The sequence below is a fragment of the Humulus lupulus genome, chromosome 9, assembly GCF_963169125.1.
Source record: "Humulus lupulus chromosome 9, drHumLupu1.1, whole genome shotgun sequence".
NCBI classification, from domain to species: Eukaryota; Viridiplantae; Streptophyta; class Magnoliopsida; order Rosales; family Cannabaceae; genus Humulus; species Humulus lupulus.
Genome location: NC_084801.1, coordinates 124,901,306 through 124,925,747, shown reverse-complemented (window position 1 = coordinate 124,925,747; position 24,442 = coordinate 124,901,306). Strand labels below are relative to the sequence as shown.

The window sequence follows — 24,442 nt, the reverse complement described above, 5'->3', positions numbered from 1 at the left end:
TCACGCCATGTCAGTCGGCACCAAATGCGGAGCAAACTTCGCTAGCCGGTCAAACTTCAGAGCATACTCAGTAACCGTCATTCGATTCTGAGTCAGGTTGGTAAACTCATCAACCTTCGCAGCTCGGACTGCGACACTGTAATACTTATCATTGAAAATGTTTCTGAACTCTTCCCAGGTCATAACTGCAACATTCCTTCTCTGTGATACAATATCCCACCAGATGCGGGCGTCTTCTCTCAACATGTAGCTGGCACAAGCTACTCTCTCATTTCCTTCCACTCTCATAAAATCCTGAATGGAAGAAATCATGTTCATCCACTGCTCTGCCCGCAGTGGGTCTGGTGCACCCTCGAAGGTGGGAGGATGCTGCTTCCTGAACCTCTCATACAAAGGTTCCCACCTATTTTCCACGGCAGGCTGGGCTGGCACTGGTACCACAGCCTGTGGAACCTGCAACCCAATGCCCTAAGGAGGGGCCTGTTGCCTCAACTGTCGAAGCTCTTCTTTGGTTCGGTTAAGTCTTTCTTCCATCTCGTCAGATAACTGTTGCCAATTCGGTGGGGCAGGTGGAGGTTCCTGACCCTGGTTGTCATCCTCGGCCCTATTACCGCGGAGTCTGATTGATCGTCGAGGCATTATCACAATATGCCTGCAATCAATGACGCCGCTTATCAGGCATGATAACAACATCCAAAATCACCTCCCAAATTCATCAACCAACCACAATCAGCAAATCCACATATCACAAATAGCATACAACAATCAAGGGGGCCATGCCCTAACATCATGCATATGTCAACTCATTCATCATGCTCTATTAAAATATTCAGGCAAATAGGGCATTTTAGCAAACAATCAAGCATATAATTCAATAATTACCAACCAAACCTGAGTGAGCTTCTCACTGGCAGCGAGCGTACATGTTCGAACAATCTCTAGGAACCATAAACCTTGGCTTGCTGTGATACAAAGTTGTAACGCCCTACTTCCTTAGAGCCATTACTCAGTGAGTTTAAAACATGCCATTTACTCGCTAATCGAGGTTTTAGGTTAAAAGTGTGACTAAACTGAGATAAAATCTGTTACTAGACATTAAATATAAAACATTTGACTATTCATTGCAATCTCATAAAGTTTTATAGTTGGGATCCCAAAATTCAGTTTAGAAAATATATTACAGATCAAAATGTACACGTGGTTGACTTAGGCGACAAAACAACTATTACAGTACATTTTCCCAAAAAATAACCCTAGTCGTGGCGGCCAGGCAGGCCGAACATGTACCCATCGCTCCACGCTCTCCGTACTCATGGTTGGTTGACCTTTCCCTTGCGCTTACCTGCACCATAGAGCACCTGTGAGCCAAAGCCCAGCAAGAAAACTCAACACAAAACAAATAACATATGCATATCTATCAAAAATATATAACAAAACAGCCAACATGCTAAACATATAGCGGCCTTGCCGTCCCAAGTGCTTTAGCAGGCCCTGGGTTCACAATCTTCACCGAGAGGATGACTTCAGCATCCTAAGAGGGTCTCGCCCTAACGACTTGCACTCCACGTGCTCAATGTCGTTCTCGGCCCCTTGCTGTACTCGGCTCTGCACTCTGCATGATCAATTTCGTTCCCGGCCCCTTGCCATACTTGGCTTCCTGCCATTCTCGGCCTTCGCCATTCATTCACAAATATGCACTACATAACATAATATCAACATATATTTAAACATATACTAAACATAAACAATAGGGCTACGCCCTGCAATCCAATCAATAAGGCCAGGCCCTGCAATACAAACAATAGGGCCATGCCCTGCTCTACAGGTACAACCGTTTTCTTACCCGCGTCCCAAGCTTCCTGAGGACCGCAATCCCGAGCACAGTCCTATAACCCGAGTCTTGCTGAAAACCTAGTCACAATGCATTCATAAAAGTCATCCATCAAGTTCTAATCCATTAAATAACTTCAAAACATAATTCTAGCCTCCGGGACCTTGGATTCTACCAATCCGGGTGGTAAAATCCTTCCCGAGCCTTAACATTTGGGTTTCCGAGCTAAAAACTTCAAATAGTCAATAATTTGAATTTGAGCTGCGGCACATCCCTTTAAGGGCCACGACGGGCTCAATTCAGAGGTAAAATGCCTTTTTGTTGAGGGACACGGGTCGCGGCGCGCCTGGGCAGACAGAGGCTTCCAGCCTCTTCGACACACACGAGTCGCGGAGCCTGAAGAACAGGGCCGCATCTCGAGCATCCAAACCCAGAAAATCACCATTCTTCCTGCGTTTTCTTCGAGCCTAAACCCCAATTCTCATAATTCAAACATCAATTAAACTCGTAATTAAGTCTAGAATTTATATTCCCACAGTCTAATCATCACAACTAAACCTCTAAACAATTCATACTCTGACATGAAACCCAAATTCAACTCAAAAACAGCTAACAGGATCAAACCCCATGGAAGCTTAAGTTCTAATAAAACCATCAGAATTCAATCTTAATAATCAAGTTAAAGTCTTACCTCTACAATATCCACACCCTTGAGCTACCTTCCCAAGTTCTGCCAGCCTCTAGACTTCAATTCCCAGCTTAGATCCTTTAAAATTCCCTCAGCCTTCAAGCATCCAAAGAAGGAGGAAGAAACCGAGAGATAGAGAGAGTGAGTTGAGTTTTTCTTCTATTTGTCCTCTGCCTAATTCTGATGGTTTCTCAAACCATCTAAGTCTATATTCAATTTTAGCAAAAGGTCTAAAATGCCCCCCTTAAGTCCATCTAAGTCCTCAAGTACCATCAAGGGTAATTTTGTCATTTGCCAACTCCCACTAATTCCTCGAGTGTTCCTATAAATTCCCATTTAACCCCGACATGTCTAAATAATTATTAAATTACTATCCATTACTCAATAAATCCCGAACACATATAACACTCCCAAAATACCCCTAGGCTCCTCCCGAGCTGGGTATTTGACCCCGTTGTGACTTTCTAGCTAAACTGCTCCCTAGGACTGTCTCGGATCGTGCATCACAAATATATCACCACTTACGCGTGGTATCAATCACAATATACACAAATATTGCATTTATGCCCTCAACAAGCTAAAATTACAAATATGCCCTTAATAGCCAAATGGAGCTCACATGCATATTTAATTCACCTAAACATGCAATTCTAATCGCATAATCATCAAATTCATATATTAACATAATTAAACCAATTATTGCCCTCCCAGCATGCTAATCAAGACCCTAAGCCTTATTAGAAAATTTGGGACGTTACAATTTCTCTTGTTGGCACTAGAGGATTAGGATAGACTTCAGGGCAATTTAGGTATTTTGGGATTAAACTTAGCCTACACAACTCTGAAAAACCAAAGTAAAAACAAAAACAGAACTCTCTCTAAGCTCCCAACATTCTCTCTTACAGTTCTCTCTCCCTCTTCTTGAAGCTTAGAAGTTGATGAATTTTGGGGGACTTTAGGCCAAAGAATTGAGGAATTAGACTTGCTGTGCTTGGGTTTAGCTCAAGGTTGAAGACATCACAGAGGTAAGGATTCAAATTTGATTTCTTTCTGTTGAATTCAGTTAGAACTATAGACTTGCATGTGAGTGGATTCTAAGTTTGGTTTTGAGTGTTTGGTGAGTATATGGAATTTTTTTTGGGATGGTTGTGATGTTTAAGCTGTGTGGATGAGGATTCTAGGCTTAATTCTAGGTTTGGCTGGTGTTTGGAGTATGAATTATGGATTTAGGCTTGGGGAAAACATAGGAAAAATGGCTGGTTTCTGGAGCTCGTGTCGTAGCCCTGTTCTACAGGTGCTGCAGCCCATGTGTGTGAAAGGGCCTGGGGAGCCCTCGAGATTTCCCAGGCATCGCGGTGCAGGGCTTAGCACGCCGCAACCCGTGTCCTTTAGAAGAGAGGGATTGCTCTCTGATTTGCAGTAGGCCGCGGTCCTAGGGGGCGGGCCGCGACTCAAAATAAGAAAAATGGGAAAATGAAGGTTTAAAGCTCAGGAACCCAAATGTTAAGGCTCCGGAAGGGTTTTACTACCCAATTTAGTAGAATTCAAGGTCCCTGAGGCTAGAATAATATTCCAAAGCTATTATTTGGTTTAAGGCTTGATATATTTCTGTTATGGATGCGTTGTGACTAGGTTTACGCCAAAGCTCGAATTAGAGGACTATGCTCGGGATCGCGATAATCTATCAACTCGAGGCATAGGTAAGAAAACGGTTGTACCCATAGAGCAGGGCATGGCCCTATTGTTTGTGTTTTAGGGTATGACCCTATTATTTATGTTTAGTATATGTGTGAATATCTGCGAATGTTATGCATGTTTATGAATAAACGGCAAAGGTTGGGAATGGCAAGGGACGAGAACGGTGAAGGCCGGGTACGGCAAGGGGCTGGGAACGACATTGAGCACGCTGAGTGCAAGCTGCTAAGGCGAGACCCTCCAAGGGTGTTGTATCCACCCGCTCGGTGAAGACCGCGAACCCAGGGCCTGTAAGGCACCTAGGTCGGCGTAGGCCATTATGTCTTTAGTTTGTTTATTGTTTGTGTTATTATTATTGGATTGGATTATACTTTATATGCATTGATTTTTCTTTCTGGGCTTCGACTCATGGGTGCTCTATGGTGCAGGTAAGGGCAAAGGAAAGGTCTACCAACCATGAGTACAGAGAGTGTAGAGCAACAGGTATATATTCGGCCTACCTGGCTGCCACGTCCAGGGTTATTTTGTGGAAATGTATTGTAGTGATTTGTTTTGTCACTTCGGTCGACTGTATTTATATTTTTGAGTTGTAATATATTTTCTAAAAATTATTTTTGGGATCCCACATGTATAACTTCTTATGATTACAATGAATGTCCAAATCTTTATAATTAATGTCGTTAAACGAGTTTTATTTCAATTTAGTCACACTTTTAACATAAAACCTCGATTATCGAGCTAATGGCACATTAACGGCTCTAAGGTAGTAGGGCGTTATAGTGCACACCAAAGGTTATCAAATGAAATTTTCTTTGGAATTAATTTGTAGCCCAAGTGGGAGATTGTTGTGTTATTTTTAATAAACTAATGTGTTGGCTAACAAATTAAGACAATTATATTTGAGCTAATATTCTAAGTTGCACTAACTAAGTGATCTAATTAAAGGAGCTCAATTAAACATCTTATATGGTATGGGCTTTGTAATGTGTAATACCGAATATTAAACCTAATTAGGGTTAATGGGGTTCTAATTAGATTACTATATAAAGCATGCTACAGTGTTTGGTCACCAAGGCTAATCTCTCTTCAACTCTCCTCCTCTATTCCCACCAATTGAGTGAGACCCATAGATAGAAAAGATTAGTCTGTGGAAGACCATAAACTCATAATTCTTCTCATATTTAGCATCATGGAATCAGGTATGTCTTGTGAATCTACTGGGTAATCTTGATAATCTGATATAAGTTTAGATCTGTGCATATTCAGATTTAGTTCCAACATCCAATCCCTCATATAAGACAGGGGGGGGGGGGGGGGGGGGGGAACTAAGACCAAGACACATAAACAAAGTTCAAAGTAAACTTTCCTTTGGCACATGCTATTTTTAGGGGTGTTCGTGTATAGCTATTTTTTTAGCCCATCTACATAAAATGGAACTCCAATGGCAGTCTAAAATGTGTGCCAAATTTGGCACATGCTAAAAGTTTTGCCAAATAGGGGTGTTTGTGGTGTAGGCGGTGCAGTTTTTACCAATTTATTGGACCGCATCGCATATGCGGTTTGAACAATTTTCCAAAGTGCAACCCCCACCACATAACTCGCACCGCAAAAATGTGGTGCAGTGTGGGTGGTTAATAATTATCGCCAAATGATTTAATAATTAAACATTATAATTAAGAAATATTTATAATAAAACTCATAACTAAATAGTGTTTAACAAAACAATAAATATACAAAAAATTAATAAACTTTTAGCAAAACAATAAATGTACAACAAATTAATAAACTTTTAGCAAAACAATAAAAATACAACAAATTAATAGCAAAAAAAATGTAATATAGAAGTAAAAGTTTTGATTAAGGAGTAATATTTTTAGGTTGAAGTAGTATATGTGTTAGCATTTTATGAAACATAATAATTTTTGTTAGATATTATGTATATTATACTATAGAAATATATATATATATATATGCATTTAAGTTTAAATGTGGTAAAATTGAAAAGAAATATATTAAAAAAACTTAATATATATATAACGATGCGGTGCGGTGCAGTTTGAACTGCATTTATAAAATTTAAAATCACACCGCACCGCGCGGTTTGGCAAAAATACAAGCCACAACTGCACCACGAATGGCTCCAAATCGCAAATTGTGGTGTGGTGTGGGCAGTTTGTGCAGTGTGGGTGTTTTGATGAACACCCCTAGTGCCAAATTTGGCACAAATTATAGCATGGACAAAATTTGACCCACAATAAATATTATATTTTCAATAAGCATTAATAGCTATATTGACTTTTTTTTAGCTATTTAACACTTTGTGCATTGGAGTATAAATGCAAAAAGCGGGTAAAATATAAGCACATATTTTGAGCCAAGTTTGGCATAAAATATAAACCATCTATTGGAGATGGTCTGCACAAAAATCCATTCTTTCCTTCAAAAACTGATTTCATTTTAATATCTCCTCTATTCTCTCTCTTTTTTTTTAATTCTTTTTTTTTTATAGCAGTACAAAATGGGAGGAAAAAATATAACACATCAGAGAAGATAAATGACACCCAAAACAATGCTAGAGAAGTATAGCAAAAATGGTGAATGAGATGAGGAAAAAGGAAAAAACTTTCATTTTCGGAGGGAGAAACAAAAAAAGTATATGAAAAAGAAAACATAATATAACATTAAAATATTAGGGTAGTTGTTCAGTGCACCTCTCAAAAGGGGCACACTGGTGCACCCCCTCTCTAGTCTTTTACTTGAGAAGTATTTTCGGTGCAAATTTTTTTATGGTCATGTATATTGTAGTTATTTAGAGCATCCTGCAAATTTTCAGAAAATTCAGAATAATTTATAGTGTCGAAAACAATATTCAAATAAGTTATTTTCCACACGCATAATAAAAAATAGTCATATCTGCAACAAACTATTAATTATTCGGAATATCCTAACAATTTGCAAGATGTTCTAAATAACTACAATATACACGGTCATAAAAAATTGCGCCAAAAATAATTTCTGAGCTAAAAACTAAAGAGGGGTGGCACCGATATGCCCATTTTTAGGAGGTGCACTCGAGAATTTCCCAAAATATTATATAGAAGCCCAATAAATTATTGTAAAAATAGTACATCCCAAAAAAGTTACTATAGGTAGCCAATTTTTACAAAACTAATACCCCTGCACAAATGTTAGCCATTGGATTCAAATTTTTAATATAATAATAAAATCGAATGGCTCAAGATGGATTAAGGGATTAAACACCTCAAAGTACATTGAGAGATTACATAATATGCCTATCTTTATATAAAAAAATCATTTTTCAAAATAAAAATTGTATATTTTCAGCAATTATAATTAATTATACTAACTTTCAGTTGGTAGTAATAGTAAAGCTCTCTATTGTTTTTATAATTAATCCAAATTAAAACAACACAAAGAGAAATTTACATCTAATATAACTCTCCATAAGATGATACCCAACAGAGAAACTCATACAAGCTTTCATATTATACAATATTTTTTGTGAATATCAAATGCTCTAGTCTTGTCTTTCTATAGATAAAAATTACATAATAATGATGTTCTACCAACTAAATGTTTATTGCTAAATGATACTGTTAGAATTTTATGGTCTGCATTAAACATCCGAACACATCAGCAAAGTTACGTTTTTCTTCCAGTCTTGTTTACCATTTCGCCAGATGAGTCTGCATCTTATTTCTGGTATTTTTTAAGTTAGATGACAGTTGTAAAACCCCTATAAATAAGTCTTGTTATCTCAGTTGTTTAGAGGTGATACGAGAACAGATTTCATTTTGTAAAATAGGAGCTATTTCAAAGAGAGAAAGAGAGAGAGCTTGAGAGAGAAACACTTGGGTCTTGGGTGAGAGATTTCTTTGTACATGGTCAAGTGTACTTGGGGTTTTGCTTGGGTTCAAGGCATTGTAATCCATCAAGTGTAGAAGTTCTCTAGTGGTGACAAGTTGTAATCTTCATTGCTGTTTCATAGTGCAGAGAAGAACATCCCAAGGGGAGTTCAAAGAGGATGTAGGCTCAAGTTATTTGGGCTGAACCTCTATAATTCTTGGTGTTCATTTTATTGTTTTTCTTGCTGATTTTTCTATTGATTTTTGTGTATGTTGTGTCTATTGGTTTGTTGCTTTTGTGTTTGTAGATGAAGCTGGTGTGAGGAAGGTAAATTCCCTAACAGTGGTATCAGAGCCAGGTTGATTGGCAAAGTTTAGCTTCAAGATCAAAGGTGACAAAGAAGGGAAGAACTGGCTGAATCAAGTTCTTCATCAGAAAGTGACACAGAAAAAGTTTCAGTCAAGAAAGAAGTCCAAGAATCGAGTTCGAAGGTTCAAGAATCTGTTCAAAGTCTCTTGGATTGGAGTTATTGCAACAATATGAGTAATATGAAGCTTTAAATAGAGAGGTTTGATGGCAATGGAGATTTTAGAATTTGGAGAAGGAAGATTAAAGGAATGTTGGCTTCTCAAAAGTTATTGCGTGTTCTTGAAGATCCCATTTCATGGCCTGAAGGTACTACAAAAGATCAAAAAGAAGAAATGCTCGAATCATCCATTGGGATTATGATTTTTCATTTGTCGGACTCCATCATTCGAATGTTTGATAAAGAAGACACTCCATCCAAGATTTGGAATAAACTAGATGAGTTATTTCAGCAAAATACTCTCACCAACAAAATCTTTCTTAAGGAAAGAATCTTTGGATTTAAGATGAGCCGTAGCAAGAGTTTGGAGCAGAATTTGGATGAGTTTCTAAGGATGAACATTGAGTTGGCTAACTCAGGAGAAGGCGAAGCTTTAAGTGATGAAAACCAAGCAATTATCATTTTAAATTCTTTGCCTGAATCGTTTAAGGAGGTCAAAAGTGCTATCAAGTATGGTCGTACATCAATTACTTTAGAAGAAGTAATTTCAGCATTGAAATCAAAGGATTTAGAGTTAAAATCAGAGAAATCTTCTTCACCAAACCTTGGAGAAAGCAACTACGCAAGGGGTCGATCACCACACAAAAACTCAAATGGCTATCATGGTAAAAGGCACAGCAAGAGCAGAGGTAGATCTGGTTCCAGAGGTCCAAACAATTCAAGGGCGTGTTTTCATTGTGGCAAGCTTGGTCACATGAAGAGAGATTGTTATCTCTGGCTCAGAAAACAAAAGGGCAGGAGTTCCGTCTGTGAAAGTGCTAGATCCATCTACGAGGGAAAATCTGAACATACGGATTCAGCAAATATTGGAAAAGCTTGCAATGATGTTGAAGATTTAATTGCAGCAACAGGAGAAAACGAAAAAGATTGGATCTTGGACTCTGGGTGTTCATACCATATGACTTTCAATAAAGAATGGCTTCAAGATTTCAGAGAGTTGAATGGTGGTAAGGTTATTATGGGGAATAATCAATCTTGCCAAGTAACTGGAATAGGCTCAATCAACATCAAAATGTTTGATGGTGTCATTCGAACATTGAAGAATGTCAGGTATGTTCCTAATCTGTCTAGAAATTTGGTTTCACTAAGCATGCTTGATGATGCAGATTATACAGTAAAAATAGAGCGTGGAACCATGAAGATTCGTAGAGGTTCAATGGTAGTTCTTAAGGGAATTAAGAAGGACTCTCTATACTACCTAATTGGTGACACAGTAACTGGCAGCAACAATTTAGCTGAGGCACCAGAAGATCACAAGGCAATCCTATGGCATAGGAGGCTTGGTCACATAAGTGATAAAGGCTTGCAAGTGTTAAAGCAACAAAGCTTACTTGGAAAGGATAAGGTGAGCAAGGTAGATTTTTGTGAGAATTGTGTCTTGGGCAAACATCACAGATTGGCTTTCAAAGTTGGGCAACACAATTCAAGGGGCATACTTGAATACCTACATGCAGACTTATGGGGTCCAGAAAAGACTCCAACAATTGGAGGTAACAATTACTTTCTTTCTATTGTAGATGATTTTTCTAGAAAAGTATGGGTGCATTTATTGAAACATAAAAATGATGCATTTGAGGCTTTTAAAAATTGGAAAATTCTTATGGAAAATCAAACAAATAGGAAGATTAAAATATTGAGGACCGATAATGGATTAGAATTTTGCAATGAGATTTTTTATTCATATTGTAGAGAGAATGGTATTCAAAGACATAGGACTGTGAGATTAACTCCTCAACAAAATGGGGTGGCTGAAAGAATGAACCGAGCACTACTTGATAAAACTAGATGTATAATGATTAGTTCAGGTATACCCAAGGGATTTTGGGGGGAAGCTATAATGACAGTTGCATATCTAGTAAATAGATGTCCTAATACAACTATAGAGTTTAAGACACCTGAAGAAAAATGGTCCAATAAACCACCAAACTTGTCTTGCTTAAGAGTATTTGGGTGTGCTGCTTATGCACATCAAAGAGAGGGTAAATTAGATCCTAGAGCAGTTAAGTGTGTATTTTTGGGTTACCCACAGGAAACTAAATGTTACAAATTATGGGTTAAAGAAAACAAAGGTTACAAACTTATAATCAGTCGTGATGTTATATTTAAAGAAGATTGTTTTCCTTGTTTATCTCAAACTAACATTCCTACAGGTCAAGAACAAAATAGTACTAACAATGCAGGTACAGTAGAGACTTTAGTTCAGATGGAAACAAGAGCACCCAACACAAATCAAGTGGAAGAAAATAAGATTCAGACCCCAACTCAAACTCCAGCTGAAATGCAACCAGAACAAAGTGTAGATGCATCTGAAATTCATGCAGATCCGACTACGTCATATCAGCTTGCAAGAGACAGAGTCAGGAGAGAACCAAAACCAGTCCAGAAGCTTACACTTACAGCGTGGGATGACATGATAGCTTATGCACTGATGTCTGCACTTGAGTTAGCTAATTCAAAACCCAACTCATATGAAGAGGCGGTAAAATGTTCAGATTCAAAGCATTGGATTGATGCTATGAAGGAGGAAATGAGGTCTTTGTACAAGAATGATACTTGGACGCTGGTTAATAGACCCAAAGACAAGAATGTAGTAGCATGTAGATGGTTGTTCAAAGTTAAAGAAGGCATGAATGATCAGGAACCAGTGAGATACAAAGCAAGGTTGGTTGCTAAGGGCTTCACTCAAAAGGAAGGAGTGGATTTTACAGAGATTTTCTCACCAGTCATTAAATATAAAACCATAAGAATCATGTTATCTTTGGTTGCCCAGTTCAATCTGGAACTTGACCAAATGGATGTAAAAACTGCATTTTTACATGGTGACTTAGAAGAGACTATTTACATGGAGCAACCAAATGGGTTTGAGATGTTCAAAGGGCAAGATAAAGTTTGTTTGCTCAAGAGATCGTTGTATGGCCTCAAGCAATCACCTCGGCAGTGGTATAAACGTTTTGATGGGTTCATGATAAAGCATGGTTTTCAAAGAAGCTACTATGATCCTTGCCTCTACTTCAAAGGACAACAATTCAAAGATGTTGAGTATCTACTATTGTATGTGGATGATATGTTGCTGATTAGTGACAAAAGGGACAAGCTGAATAAATTGAAGGCTCTTCTCAAAACAGAATTTGAAATGAAGGATTTGGGCATGGCTATAAAGATTTTAGGTATGGAGATCAAGAGAAATAGGGATCAACATACCATCTTCATCAGTCAAAAGTCTTATGTTGAAAAGGTTCTAAAAAGGTTTTCTATGAAGGGTGCTAAAGCTGTCAAACAGCCATTGACAAGTCAATATCAGCTTACAAATGCTGATTGTCCTAAAACTGAGTTTGAAAGGGAAGATATGGCCAAGGTACCTTATTCTAATGCTGTTGGAGCTATAATGTATCTAATGATTTGCACTAGGCCTGATTTATCACACTCGATTAGTGCTCTAAGTAGATACATGGAAAATCCCAGAAGAATTCATTGGGATGCTATGAAGTGGTTGCTGCGTTATTTGATTAATACTACTAGACATGGGTTGGTGTTCAAGCGGCATCTTAATCAGGTGGAAATCAGTGGGTTTGTAGACTCGGATTATGCTGGAGACCGAGACACTAGAAAGTCTACTACAACCTATTACTTTCTAGTAAGTGGGAATTGTGTGAGTTGGAAGTCTCAACTACAATCTGTAGTTGCACTTTCAACTAGTGAAGCTGAGTACATAGCTGCTACTGAAGCAATCAAAGAAGGTATTTGGATTCAAGGTCTTCTAAAAGAGCTACAAGTGTTCAAAGGAAAAGCTACAATTTTTTCAGATAGTCAAAGTGCCATACATTTGTGTAAGAATCCAGTATTTCGTGACCGGACTAAGCATGTGGAGATCAAGTATCACTTTATTCGTGACAAGGTCACTGAAGGTGTAATCAATGTCGAAAAAGTCCCCACAGAAGAGAATCCCGCTGATGCTAGAACTAAGATATTGCCATTGAACAAGTTTAACTACTGCCTAAGCTTGCTCGGAATTGATCATGGATGATAGTTGATGGCTGAACTGGGATCCTTGGGAAGTTATGTTTATCTCTGCAATCCATGTTTAATGAAGACCAAGGTGGAAATTTGTTAGAATTTTTTGGTCTGCATTAAACATCCGAACACATCAGCAAAGTTACGTTTTTCTTCCAGTCTTGTCTACCATTTCGCCAGATGAGTCTGCATCTTATTTCTGGTATTTTTTAAGTTAGATGACAGTTGTAAAACCCCTATAAATAAGTCTTGTTATCTCAGTTGTTTAGAGGTGATACGAGAACAGATTTCATTTTGTAAAATAAGAGCTATTTCAGAGAGAGAAAGAGAGAGAGCTTGAGAGAGAAACACTTGGGTCTTGGGTGAGAGATTTCTTTGTACATGGTCAAGTGTACTTGGGGTTTTGCTTGGGTTCAAGGCATTGTAATCCATCAAGTGTAGAAGTTCTCTAGTGGTGACAAGTTGTAATCTTCATTGCTGTTTCATAGTGCAGAGAAGAACATCCCAAGGGGAGTTCAAAGAGGATGTAGGCTCAAGTTATTTAGGCTGAACCTCTATAATTCTTGGTGTTCATTTTATTGTTTTTCTTGCTGATTTTTCTATTGATTTTTGTGTATGTTGTGTCTATTGGTTTGTTGCTTTTGTGTTTGTAGATGAAGCTGGTGTGAGGAAGGTAAATTCCCTAACAGATACTAATGGTGACTAATACTACTTGGCATGGCATAAAGTCATTGGTGCATGTTAGTATCGAGTTTCATATATTTAAATTAAAATAAAATATATAAAATTTGATACTAATTTGCACAATCAACACAAGGTAGTGTCAGGCACTATGAGTGTCCCATAGCAATGCTCTTCTTTGAATCATTTTTTCCTCTTCATGAGAATTAGACTACAGGTTCCCCATTCTCACACCAGTGTCCCTGGCGTAAGTCGCATGACTGTCGTTCGCCTTGGAGAAACTAACGTAAAAGAGCTCTGTAGCTATACCTGTAAACACAATAAATGCAGCTCCAGCTCCAAAGAAACCTTTCCTCACTACCTTACATGACAAGGATCTCCTGTACTTGGTGTGAACGACATTTGAAACAGATGCAGAGAGCAAACATGACACTGTAATGGCAAAGAATATCCTGAAATTTGTGTTGAGTTGTTAGATTTGAGCTAAGGTTTTTCTGAGCATGAAAAAGAGATATGATTAGAAGTTGAACTAGTATAGCATCATACCAGCTAGAGATGAACAGAGCTATGGCCCAAGACCTCGAACTGCTTGGCCTCAAGGCCTTCCCACAGCACAAGCATCGGCTCACTACCATTATAAGAATTTGACTGACACACAAGAACAAAAACGCCCCCACGCCTAAGCCGGTTGCAATATCTTTGTCATACACACAATAGGTGTAATCAACTTCCTTTACTAACCTTGCCTGCCATGGAAGAATAGAGTTCAAAACTTGTCAATTATAATATATAGATATCATGAGTACCATCTTGTTCCAGTGTTGTAATCATATTACTTTTGCAGGTATAATTTGTTGAAAAATATGGGACATGCATGGGCTAATTCAATTGACAAATAAAATTTGCATTTGTACCAAATCATAATTGAAAAGAAGAAAGATTAACTAAGAAGTGGAATTTAGAAGTTAAAGAGATAATATGGTAGTGGAAACATTAAGGATCATATGCAACCATCAACATGGACTCTCTACTACTTTGTGTACTGGATTTTAATGAATATTTTTGCATTTTTATCTAATGATGTATCATAACTAATCCAAATTAATTTAGTTTACAATGTTGTAGATAGATACACTGAAATCAAGTCAATGTCCAATCAAGAATGTGAAATCTTTTCTAAAATTAGACTCCTCGCTTAATCTTACAATATGTTGGGACCAGAAAACTAGGAACTAGGACCTCTGACCTTGTGGGAGCACATCACATACGTGACCATTTGAACTACTCTTCTTTGGTATAAAAATAGATTAAAGAATCAAACCCAAACACAAAAAAGGAAAGAAAAAAAAGATTCTTAATATTAATGAGTCAGAAGAGGATAAGGTAGATTGCAAAACTAGTATTTTTCTTACTTGTTATCTTAATTCCTCAAATTTTACAGTGAAAAACCTAGCTCAAATTTATTGAAACACTACCCAGTCAGTCACATGTCCAAAATCCAAGTCTAGATAGTTCATATTCTTTTGAATCTGCAGTCAGTTTTATAATAGTATTCTTTAGTTTTTTTGTTTTCCTGAACCTACTTCAATTCAGAACCATTTATCATTTTCTTAAAATTTCTTTGCATAATTTGGTATATATGGGATCCTCCCATCAAACCTTATTATGAAGGTAACTCAAGCAAAATCACTAAGTAGATTTCATGGGAAACCAAATCTAGTAGCCCTTATGACTCTATGAAAACTAAGTATATATTTATGAAGAATGGACACTTTAATCCCAAACATCACGTACACTTACTCACCCAATCACATGAGCTAACCTCAAACAGCATAGTAGACCATGTATCATTCACACACACTCACTAGCCAACCACTTAAACTAGTCTTATGTAGCAGAAACTTGTACAAGTCTTGTTTCACATGTTGCAAACAATAACTCCTTAAAAAGATCCAAGTTAAAGAAGGAAATCAATACAAGTTGACCATAATTTTTTCAACAAGCCCCCACTTCTCACATGGTGTTGTATAGCCATGAAAAGTGTTGGTACACAGAAAGTCCCAACATTATTAAATGGGTAAATAACATATAGGATACTTAATTTGTTTGTAATGTATCTTTTAGGTCCCCAAACTATTTTTTGTAGCATTTAGATTCTTAAATTTGTACTTTTGTAACAAGTTAGTCTCTAAAATGATAATGAGATGATCGTTAACATACATGTGAATAGGGACCTAACTGATACGCTTGGAGAAATTTAAGGACCTTAACAATACAGAAGAGAAGTTGGGTACCTAAGATGCTATTTTTAATAAAAATCATACAAAATATATTAAAATTTATATTTTCAAAATTTGAAAAATTAAAATGAAATCATTAAAGAAAACAATTAACTAAACAAAAATAATTATCTTAATTACATATAAACTTCATTCCTAAACTATAATGCCATTAAATTTTAAAAAATGATTGAAAAACAAAAGAATAAGTATGGTCACTAGTTCCTTTTTTGTACATTTTTTTGTACTTTTGTTGTTTGTCTTGGAACCAACTTAGTACCATTTTGCTTACTTAATACCAGTTTTAATATCTTATATATTGCAAATAAATTCAAATTAGTACATTTTCACTAATTTTGGTAAAAAAAAATTATAAATTTATAAATATGTTTTAAATACTTCCCATTTAAAACATATTTACAAATTTTTATCAATAAATTATATTTACAAAAAATAGTGAGTGTAAAAGTTTGAACTGATTTACAATATACAAGCTATTAAAATGATATTAATTAAACAACAAGTACTAAGCTAGTTCCAAAACAAACAATAAGGTACTACAATAGTATATTCCCAATTTTTTTTTTTAAATTAATACATTTTGTTTACTTAATGCCATTTTTAATATCTTTTATATTACAAATAATTTCAAAATAGTACATTTTCACTAATTTTGGTAATTAATTTTTTTTAAATTTAAATATATTTTTTATGATTTCCATTTAAAACATAATTATAAATTTTATCAATAAAAATATTTACAAAAATTAGTGAAAATGTAAAAGTTTGAAGTGATTTACAGTATACAAAGTATTTAAATAATATTAATTAAACAATAGGTACTAAGCTAGTTCAAAGACAAACAATAAGGTATTAAAATAGTATTCCCAATTTTTAATTTATTTTTAAAATTAATACTATTTTTTGTACTTAATACCATTTTTAATATCTTATATATTGCAAATTACTTCCATTTAAAACATATTTATAAATTTTTATCAACAAAAATATTTACAAAAATTAGTAAAAATGTAAAAGTTTGAATTGATTTACAATATACAAAGTATTAAAATGATATTAATTAAACAACAGGTAACAAGTAATAAGGTACTAAATTAATATAATCTTAATTTTAAATTAATTTTTAAAAATTAATAAAATAAAATTTCAGTCAATTTAAAATAAACTTTGACCAAACCTTCTTAAATTAATTTTTTAGTCTAGTTTGGAAACAAATAAAAGTTTACTTAAATGAAAATAGTGTTTTTTTTATGTAAATAACATTTAAGGGCCCCAATTTTTCTCATGTTTATTGCTAGGTCTTCAAATTCTTCAAGATGTATCACTTAGGTCCTATTCATGTGTATATTAATGACCATCTGAAGTAAATAATATGCGGAAGAGACTCAGAGATGGGTTTCTCTGTTTTTTTGGAGTTTGATGGCCTTGTAAACGGTGGAGGTGGTGGTCTGGTGATGATGATTGTGAAAATGGGGTTGAGTTGTAAAGATTAGAGAAAAATAAAAGAGAAGCAAATTTTGATTGAGGGCGAAAGAGAAATACCAATATAAACGTGAGAGTTTTCACCTTATGCAATCATGGTGGAGATCTGGATTTTTTCATAAAAAAAAATTCTCAGAATAAAAAGTTTGGATTTTATTTGATATTTTTTAATAAATTAAATGTTAAAAGCCCAAGCCTAGAAACTTAATTTTACCAAACCTCAAAACTTAAATTTACCAAACTCAAAGAAAGACCAAAGTTTAATTAACTTAAATTAAAAAGTAAAAGAAAGCATAAAGATTTGGATAGTGAGAGAGAGAGAGATTAAACTCACAGTAGTCCTTCTCTGCTCAGCAGCAACAGCAAGAGCAAAAGCAACCAAATCAAAAATGAAGACCAGAACCAGTACCAGCGTGGAAGCCATCACTTCAAAGCTCCAAAATCTCACTCTTTAATTTCTCTCTGAACTCAAACACTCACCTTAACCTTAAGAACTAGTGTCCCAGCAATTAATACTATATATATATATATATTGATATGAAAGAAAGAAGCTTTAGCACAATACGAGAACAGGACTAATGAGTTTATGTCTTGCAAATAATAGATTTACAATGGTGTGATTCTGTAGGTTTTGAGTTTTATTATTATAGGATAACAAACGCGATTGTTATATATGAACAAGTGTTCTTTCCTTTTTATGTATAATACTAAAGTAAGATTATTAACTTAAACAATAAGTATACTAAAATTCTATGAAATTTCTTTTTTTAATATGTATACATCAAAAGATGTGTTTGACCAAAATAATAATAATTGTTTTTGTTAGGATGACAACAAAAATTTCTTGGAAATTCAGACGAAATTCTCTCCCCAAAAAATTTAATTTCTATATAAATTTACCTCACAATATTTTATTATTCATTTATTTTATGAAAGTTGTTCTTACTTATTTTCTTGTAATCTATTGTTATCCTATAAATACATATTTTTAATTTAAAAAATATTTATATATAGGGTAGAGGCATGTTAAACTTATCTCTCACATTCTAGCTCCAAATAAAAAACTATTATTGACTTATCAAACATTTCAAAAGAAATATAAATATGGAGGGTGTGAACAATGAACCGACATCTCTGACTTGTCTAAAATATATTTAAAGGTTGTTGGTACTCTATGTTTAAAATTGTTTGATTAATATATAAGAGAAATTTACATAAATATAGTACATTTCAATTTAATTTCTATATTTATGTGTATTTAATCTATGCCACAAAATATAATAACTCGACCAAAAGAAATAGTTTAAAAATATAAAAAATTTAATAAAACATATTACCATAAACAAAAAGTAGCATTCCTTTCTCTAACCTTAATATCGACAAGAACCTTTCCTTCTCATTTCACTCTCTCAATCACTCTCAAAGCCTCACTCACTCCGGCTCCACCACCACCACCGCAGACGTCACCACCACAACACCACCAACTCTCTTCTTTATTCCTTTAGAGATGGTCACAACAACTCGGGCAATGATATAAATTCTTCTTCTTCTTGTTCTGCAGTGGTCGTTGTAAGATCTGATTTTTTTTTCTAGATTTGGCTAAATAATCAGTTACAAATTACCATCACTATCTGAAACCTATATATTTAAGATTTTTTGTTAATTCAGGTAGGTTAAGTAACCTATTTTTTTATTCAAGTTTCAGAGCGGATTGTTATTAGCGTAACATGTTATTTTAATAGTGGTAATCAGTTATCATCGCATGATTAAAAAAAAACAAAAATTATTTTGATAATAGTAAACAGTTACCACCACATTACTAAAAAGAAAGAAAAATTATTTTGATAGTGATAACCGGTTATTACTGTTTAGTGCCAAAAATACATATTTATTGATTTTAATAGTCAAAATAAATTAAGTTTTAATTAATATTTTCATGGAATTAATATGGTTTAATTTATAAATAAAAATATTTAATTTTAATTTAGTTTGTTTTATTTTGTAGGATTTAATTGGTATTTTTGGCACTTAGAAACAAAGAAAAAGAAAGAAAAAAGAATCAAAATTGAAAAAAAAAGACTTGAAATTGTGGTATTTTTTAAGAGAGTTGGCCCAGAAACAAGCCCAAAAGAGCCCAGGCCCGCCTATATTCTGCTCCACCTCCAGCTGCCAAGTGGCGTGCCCTCCTCGCGCCACGCGTCCCAACAGCACTCCAGCGTGCGCCACGTGTCCTCCTTCAGCTTCTTGCCACCTGTCAACCTCCATAGCCCAATATAATCCCCCTTCAACCATTCCGCCCTCTCCAACGCCCAATGCAACGTCTAGGCCCAAAGCAACAAAGCTCCTCCTTCAGCAGGCCCTTCAACATAACTCCAGCAGACCCAACGAACCTCCAAGCCCAAAGCCAGTCACGCTCCAACACCACATTGACCCAATGACATCTTCAAGCAGCCATTCAAAGCCCAGCCTTCAGCAGCCCATCCGAAGACCCAACTCTCCCAGCCAGCCGCCTACGTGGCACTTCCCCATTGACTGAGAATGGGTCAAAACCCTCTTGTATCACCAGCCACTTTCAACTCATGTTTTGTGGGTATTGGGCTTTGCAAAATTGCTATTTTGAGCTTTAAAACTCATGTTTTTGTGATATTTTAACAAATGGAAAAATGACCATACACCAAAATAGCTAGGTTAATATTAATAATAATATTTGATTTTTCAAAATCATATTTTATTATTAATATTTCAGATTTATTTTGTAAACCTCATTTTGTTGTTTTAATTTCTTTTTAGTCATTGTCTCCCTCTATAAATAGGGACTCCTTCTTCACACTATGTATGTAATTTTTAGGTAGCAAAACTCTACCAAATTTTAGTCTCATTTCTCATATTTTCTCTCTAGAATTTCATGAGAATGTCTAGCATAATAAGCTAACATTCTTAGGAAGGTTAGGATAATCATATATGCACTCTGACTTTGTTTGGTATTTTTGATTCACCATGTGCTTAAAGTTTATATATTTGAGTGATTTATTTTCTTTCATCTCTATTATTTCATCTCTACTTCTTCATCTTGTTATCTATATTTATGTTTACTAATAGTATATAGATTTTGTCAAGCACTTTCTATGTATTATCAAATTAGTGAAAATAAGATAGATAATATATTTATCATTTTCTCCATCTCATTCATAAATATTTACTTTTGTTAAATCTATATAGAATTAGTTATGCTTTCTATGTATTTTATAAATAGTAAAAGTAATATTTGTGTTAGGTTTTATGTCCAATCTTTTATTGCATTATGGTCAATGATATAATGTCATTTTTAGATTTCTCATAAGATTTATCTCATCTTTCCATGGTAAAGAATAATAATCACTTGAATACATTTTTGAAAAACATATTTGTGCTTCAATGTTAAATCTTCCAAATGAATAATTGGGATGTGAACTTCTCATTTGTGTAATTTTTGTGAATCAAAGATCCAAATAAATAAGTATGCATATTGGTGACTCTTGATCCTTCCTACTTGTTACCTATTGTTACATCACACTTTAGTCTATCTTTATTTCTAATCTATAAATCTCAAAAACAACAAAAATATCACTTGTTCTATTTTCCTCATATTATTTATCTCTTAAACTTTATTTATTGATTAACTTTATTTATTTGTGTTATCCCCATTTCCTCTCAGGGTTTTGGGCCCTCGCCCCGGCCCACGGTCAGAGGGGCCGGTTCGGTATTCGGGCCCAACCCGCGGACTACGGACTGGGCCTGTGCAGGAAGGTCCAGGAAGTATCTCCGGGTTCATGATTCGGCTCGAACGGTCCCGGCACCGTCCAGAGTGCCCCGGATCATCGCGGCCATCGCGTCCCGCTCCCGGACCCAGAATGGTCCGGGTCCGAAGTAAACACAGCGGGCCCAAGGTAAACTAACCTGGACCGCTTCATCCCCAGGCTATGGGCCAGGCGTCCAGGACACTGTAGCCGCCTCATTTCGCGTGGGTCTTGTCCCCCCACTTTTCACCTGCAGAAAGGGTCTCCTTGGGATTGTCTGCTGGCGTGTCAGGACTGCGCAGCCAAGTACTCTGACCGGTCTTGTCCCCTGAATCTGCCTCGTGATTCGAAGTGGTCAGAGCCAAAGTGCCGTTTTGTCGGGAGAATGCTTGCATCTCAGGGCAACTAATTGGGCCTGAGCTGGTTTGGGCTTGATGTACTATATATCTTTTTAGCTCGGACCTCTGCTAGGAAGGCCCCCTGTACACATATTCCAAATGGGCCCGGGTCAGGCCCGGCCCAAACCTGGTGTCCCCCTCATTCTATAAATATAAGTTGTAATGCTCCATAGAAAAGGGGGCAGAAACTCTGCTGAAAGACAGTTAGACAACTCCATTGTAAAAGCTTATTCTAGCTCTAATACAGATTTATATACAGACTCGTGGACTAAGGCTAGTTAACGCCCCAACCACGTAAAAACCTTGTGTCGATCCTCTATTCTCTTTATTATAATCAGTAAATATCCTTCTTTAGGAGAGTTGCCGAAAATCTCGGTTAACAGTTTGGTGCTTTCATTGAGAGCTGAAGGAAGCTAGCGCCAACGTCAGGCCTTTACTACGATGGTGAACACTCGTAACACCACCTTCGACCCTGCCAACCCGGAGCAGGGCAACGGAGACCCACTGCCTTCTCAGCGCGTCCCTCAGAACCTGCCTGAAGACGTGCCTCCTCAGACATCTCACCAAGACGAGTCGCAAGACTACGAGGGTGAGACGGAGTACGAAGTAGGAAACGAAGAAGAGTACTATGAGGAGGAGAACGAGGGGGAGTATCATGATGAAGCCGCGGATCCCGAGGTCCCTCGCGACGATCAGCAAGACCCGGAGGTGACTAGACTGAGGCAGCAGATCCAGGATCAGGAGGCCAGGATGGCTGAGCAGGCGAGGGCGCACCGCCGGGTGCAAGAGTCTCTCCATGCCCTGCAAGCGCTGATGGCCGCGCAGGGCCCGGCGGCCAACCCCGCAGGTGGCCCGCGCCCAGAAACGCAACATCCCGCTCCCCAAGCGCAAACCGAGGGCCCCAGGGGGGCCAGCCCGATCCGTTTCCCAGAGCCTCCCCCCGACACGGCTCCAAAAGTCCCGGACAAGGAGCGACGGGCGACTCGGAAAAAGACTACCCCCATCAGTAAAGCCGGGGCACGTTCACGACCGTTACCTAGGAAAGAGAAGGTGTGCCCCGTCCCAGGACGAGGCCACCCAATCGATCCGCAGGGGGTACGGCCGCAGGACGATCAGCCCCGGCCCGCCCCAAGGGCGAACGGGAGGGAAAAGTCTTTGCACCCGAGTGCCTCGGTCAACAAGAACCATCGGGAAAGACTCCGCCGCGAGGATCGTGACATTCTCAGCTCCGGGGACGACATTTCCCGGGTAGATTTACGTGACGGACTGAATGCCCGGAAAGATCGGGCCCGCAAGCAAAAAATCCTTCCTCGAAACGGAGATCTCAGGAACGACATAAACGACAGGCGGAACGAGAGAATCCCCCTGGAGGACAGCGCGGCCAGGCAGCTCATGGAGCAAATGGCAGCATTAAAAAAGGTCACCGACCGCTTGGTCCGCAAGCAAGAGGGCGCGGACACTGACTCCGACGAAGAGGACACGGAGCCGTGCGCGAGACATATCTTAGACGCCGTGTTGCCCAAGGGGTTCAAGATGCCAAATCTCACCGCCTACACTGGAAGCACGGACCCTAGGGATCATCTGTCCCGGTACAACCGACTCATGACCGTGGCTCACGTCAGCGACAGCGGCAAATGCCTCTGCTTCTCCATCACGTTGGGCGGTCCCGCCGAAGAGTGGTGGAAAAGGCTCAAACCGAGGTCCATCCAAACATGGTCCGGGCTACAGTCGGCTTTTCGGAAGCAATTCGTGGCCGCCATGAGGATGGATATGCAAATCAGTGCCCTCGCCAATATTAAGCAAATGCCCGCAGAAACATTGAGGGCCTACATCCAGCGCTTCACTGAAGAAGCCTCCAAGACGAAGGTCGACGACGGACAGCGCCTGGTGGCACTACAGTCTGGAATCCGGGCCGGTTCCCCGCTCTGGGACGACATGCAGCGCAGTAAAGCCGCCACCCTAGAAGAATTTATTAGGAGGGCCCAAGGATTCATCAACTGGGAGGAGGCCCAGATCCAGGCCTTCGGGTGGCCCTCGGCCCCTCACCCAGTCGCTCAGACGATTCCGGGAGGTGCGGGACATTTCCCCGCGCAGTCCTACGCATCGCCCCCCATCGTCCCAGGGGGGGGGGGGGAGTCGCGCCCGGCATCAGTTACACGCCTGCGGTGTACGGTCCTGCCGTTTCGGGGTACGCCCCGGCCTAGTCAACGCCCTTCTCCGGGTATGGTGTCGCGCCGGCGGGGCACAGCATGGCCCCCGTCGTGACCCAGCAATCGCAGACCGGGGTAACCGAGGCAAGCGTGAATCCCTCCCGGAGTAAGCGGGCCGGCAAAGGCCAGAACCGGCCGGAATCGGCCAAAAAAGGGAAGAGGGGCTATGAGCCCCAATACTCGGAATACACTAACTTGGTGGATACTTGGGAAAACATCTACCTGGCTACGGAAAGAGCGGTCCATTACCGGAAACCTAGCCCCATGTTTAGGGGGGGGGGGGGGGGGGAACCCCAGAGACACCAGCAAACGATGCGCCTACCACAAAGATGTGGGACACACCACCGACGAGTGTCGGCAGCTCAAAGATGAAATTGAAAACCTCATCAAGCTGGGACACCTCCATCAGTGGGTAAGGATGCCCATAGGCGTCCCGGGCATGGCAGCAAATCCCGCGCAGTCCGCGGCGCCGGCAACGACCCGTGCATACCCGCCCCAGGGAGGGTACGCGCAAGGGTTCCCGGCACAGACCCCTCAGGGGGCTGGCGCCACGCAGGCCCCCGGTCCTGGGATGCCCTACCCTTCCGGGGCAGCGCCCCCTCGAGTGGACGAGCACGTGTCGACCATTTCAGGCAGACCCCACCTAGGGGGCCCTTCGAAGAATGATCAAAAGCGCTATCTGAGCGAGCTGGACCATGACCAAGAAGTCTGCGCCCTCGTCCAGGCCCCCGCTCAGCGCCCCAAACTGATGAACCTCCCCATCACGTTCACGGAAGACGACGCCCGTAACGTCCATTTCCCGCACCACGACCCACTGGTCATAGATGCTCAAATTGCCAACAAGATGGTGTCCCGAGTGTTGGTGGATGACGGAAGCTCCGTCAACTTGTTGTTCAAATCCGCCTTTGCCGCCATTG

The 24,442-nt window shown here is 38.6% G+C and overlaps 1 protein-coding gene across 1 annotated transcript; it reads right to left on the bottom strand.

Annotated features, from left to right (window-relative positions):
- Nucleotides 1–13,437: 13,437 nt before the first annotated feature.
- Nucleotides 13,438–17,910, bottom strand: LOC133802307 (uncharacterized). Its single transcript, XM_062240590.1, has 3 exons — nucleotides 17,476–17,910; nucleotides 13,906–14,105; nucleotides 13,438–13,811 (listed from the first exon to the last, which is right to left on the bottom strand). Exons 1-3 carry the CDS (start codon nucleotides 17,563–17,565, stop codon nucleotides 13,571–13,573), a joined length of 531 nt encoding a protein of 176 aa, XP_062096574.1. The 5' UTR covers nucleotides 17,566–17,910; the 3' UTR covers nucleotides 13,438–13,570.
- Nucleotides 17,911–24,442: the final 6,532 nt, after the last annotated feature.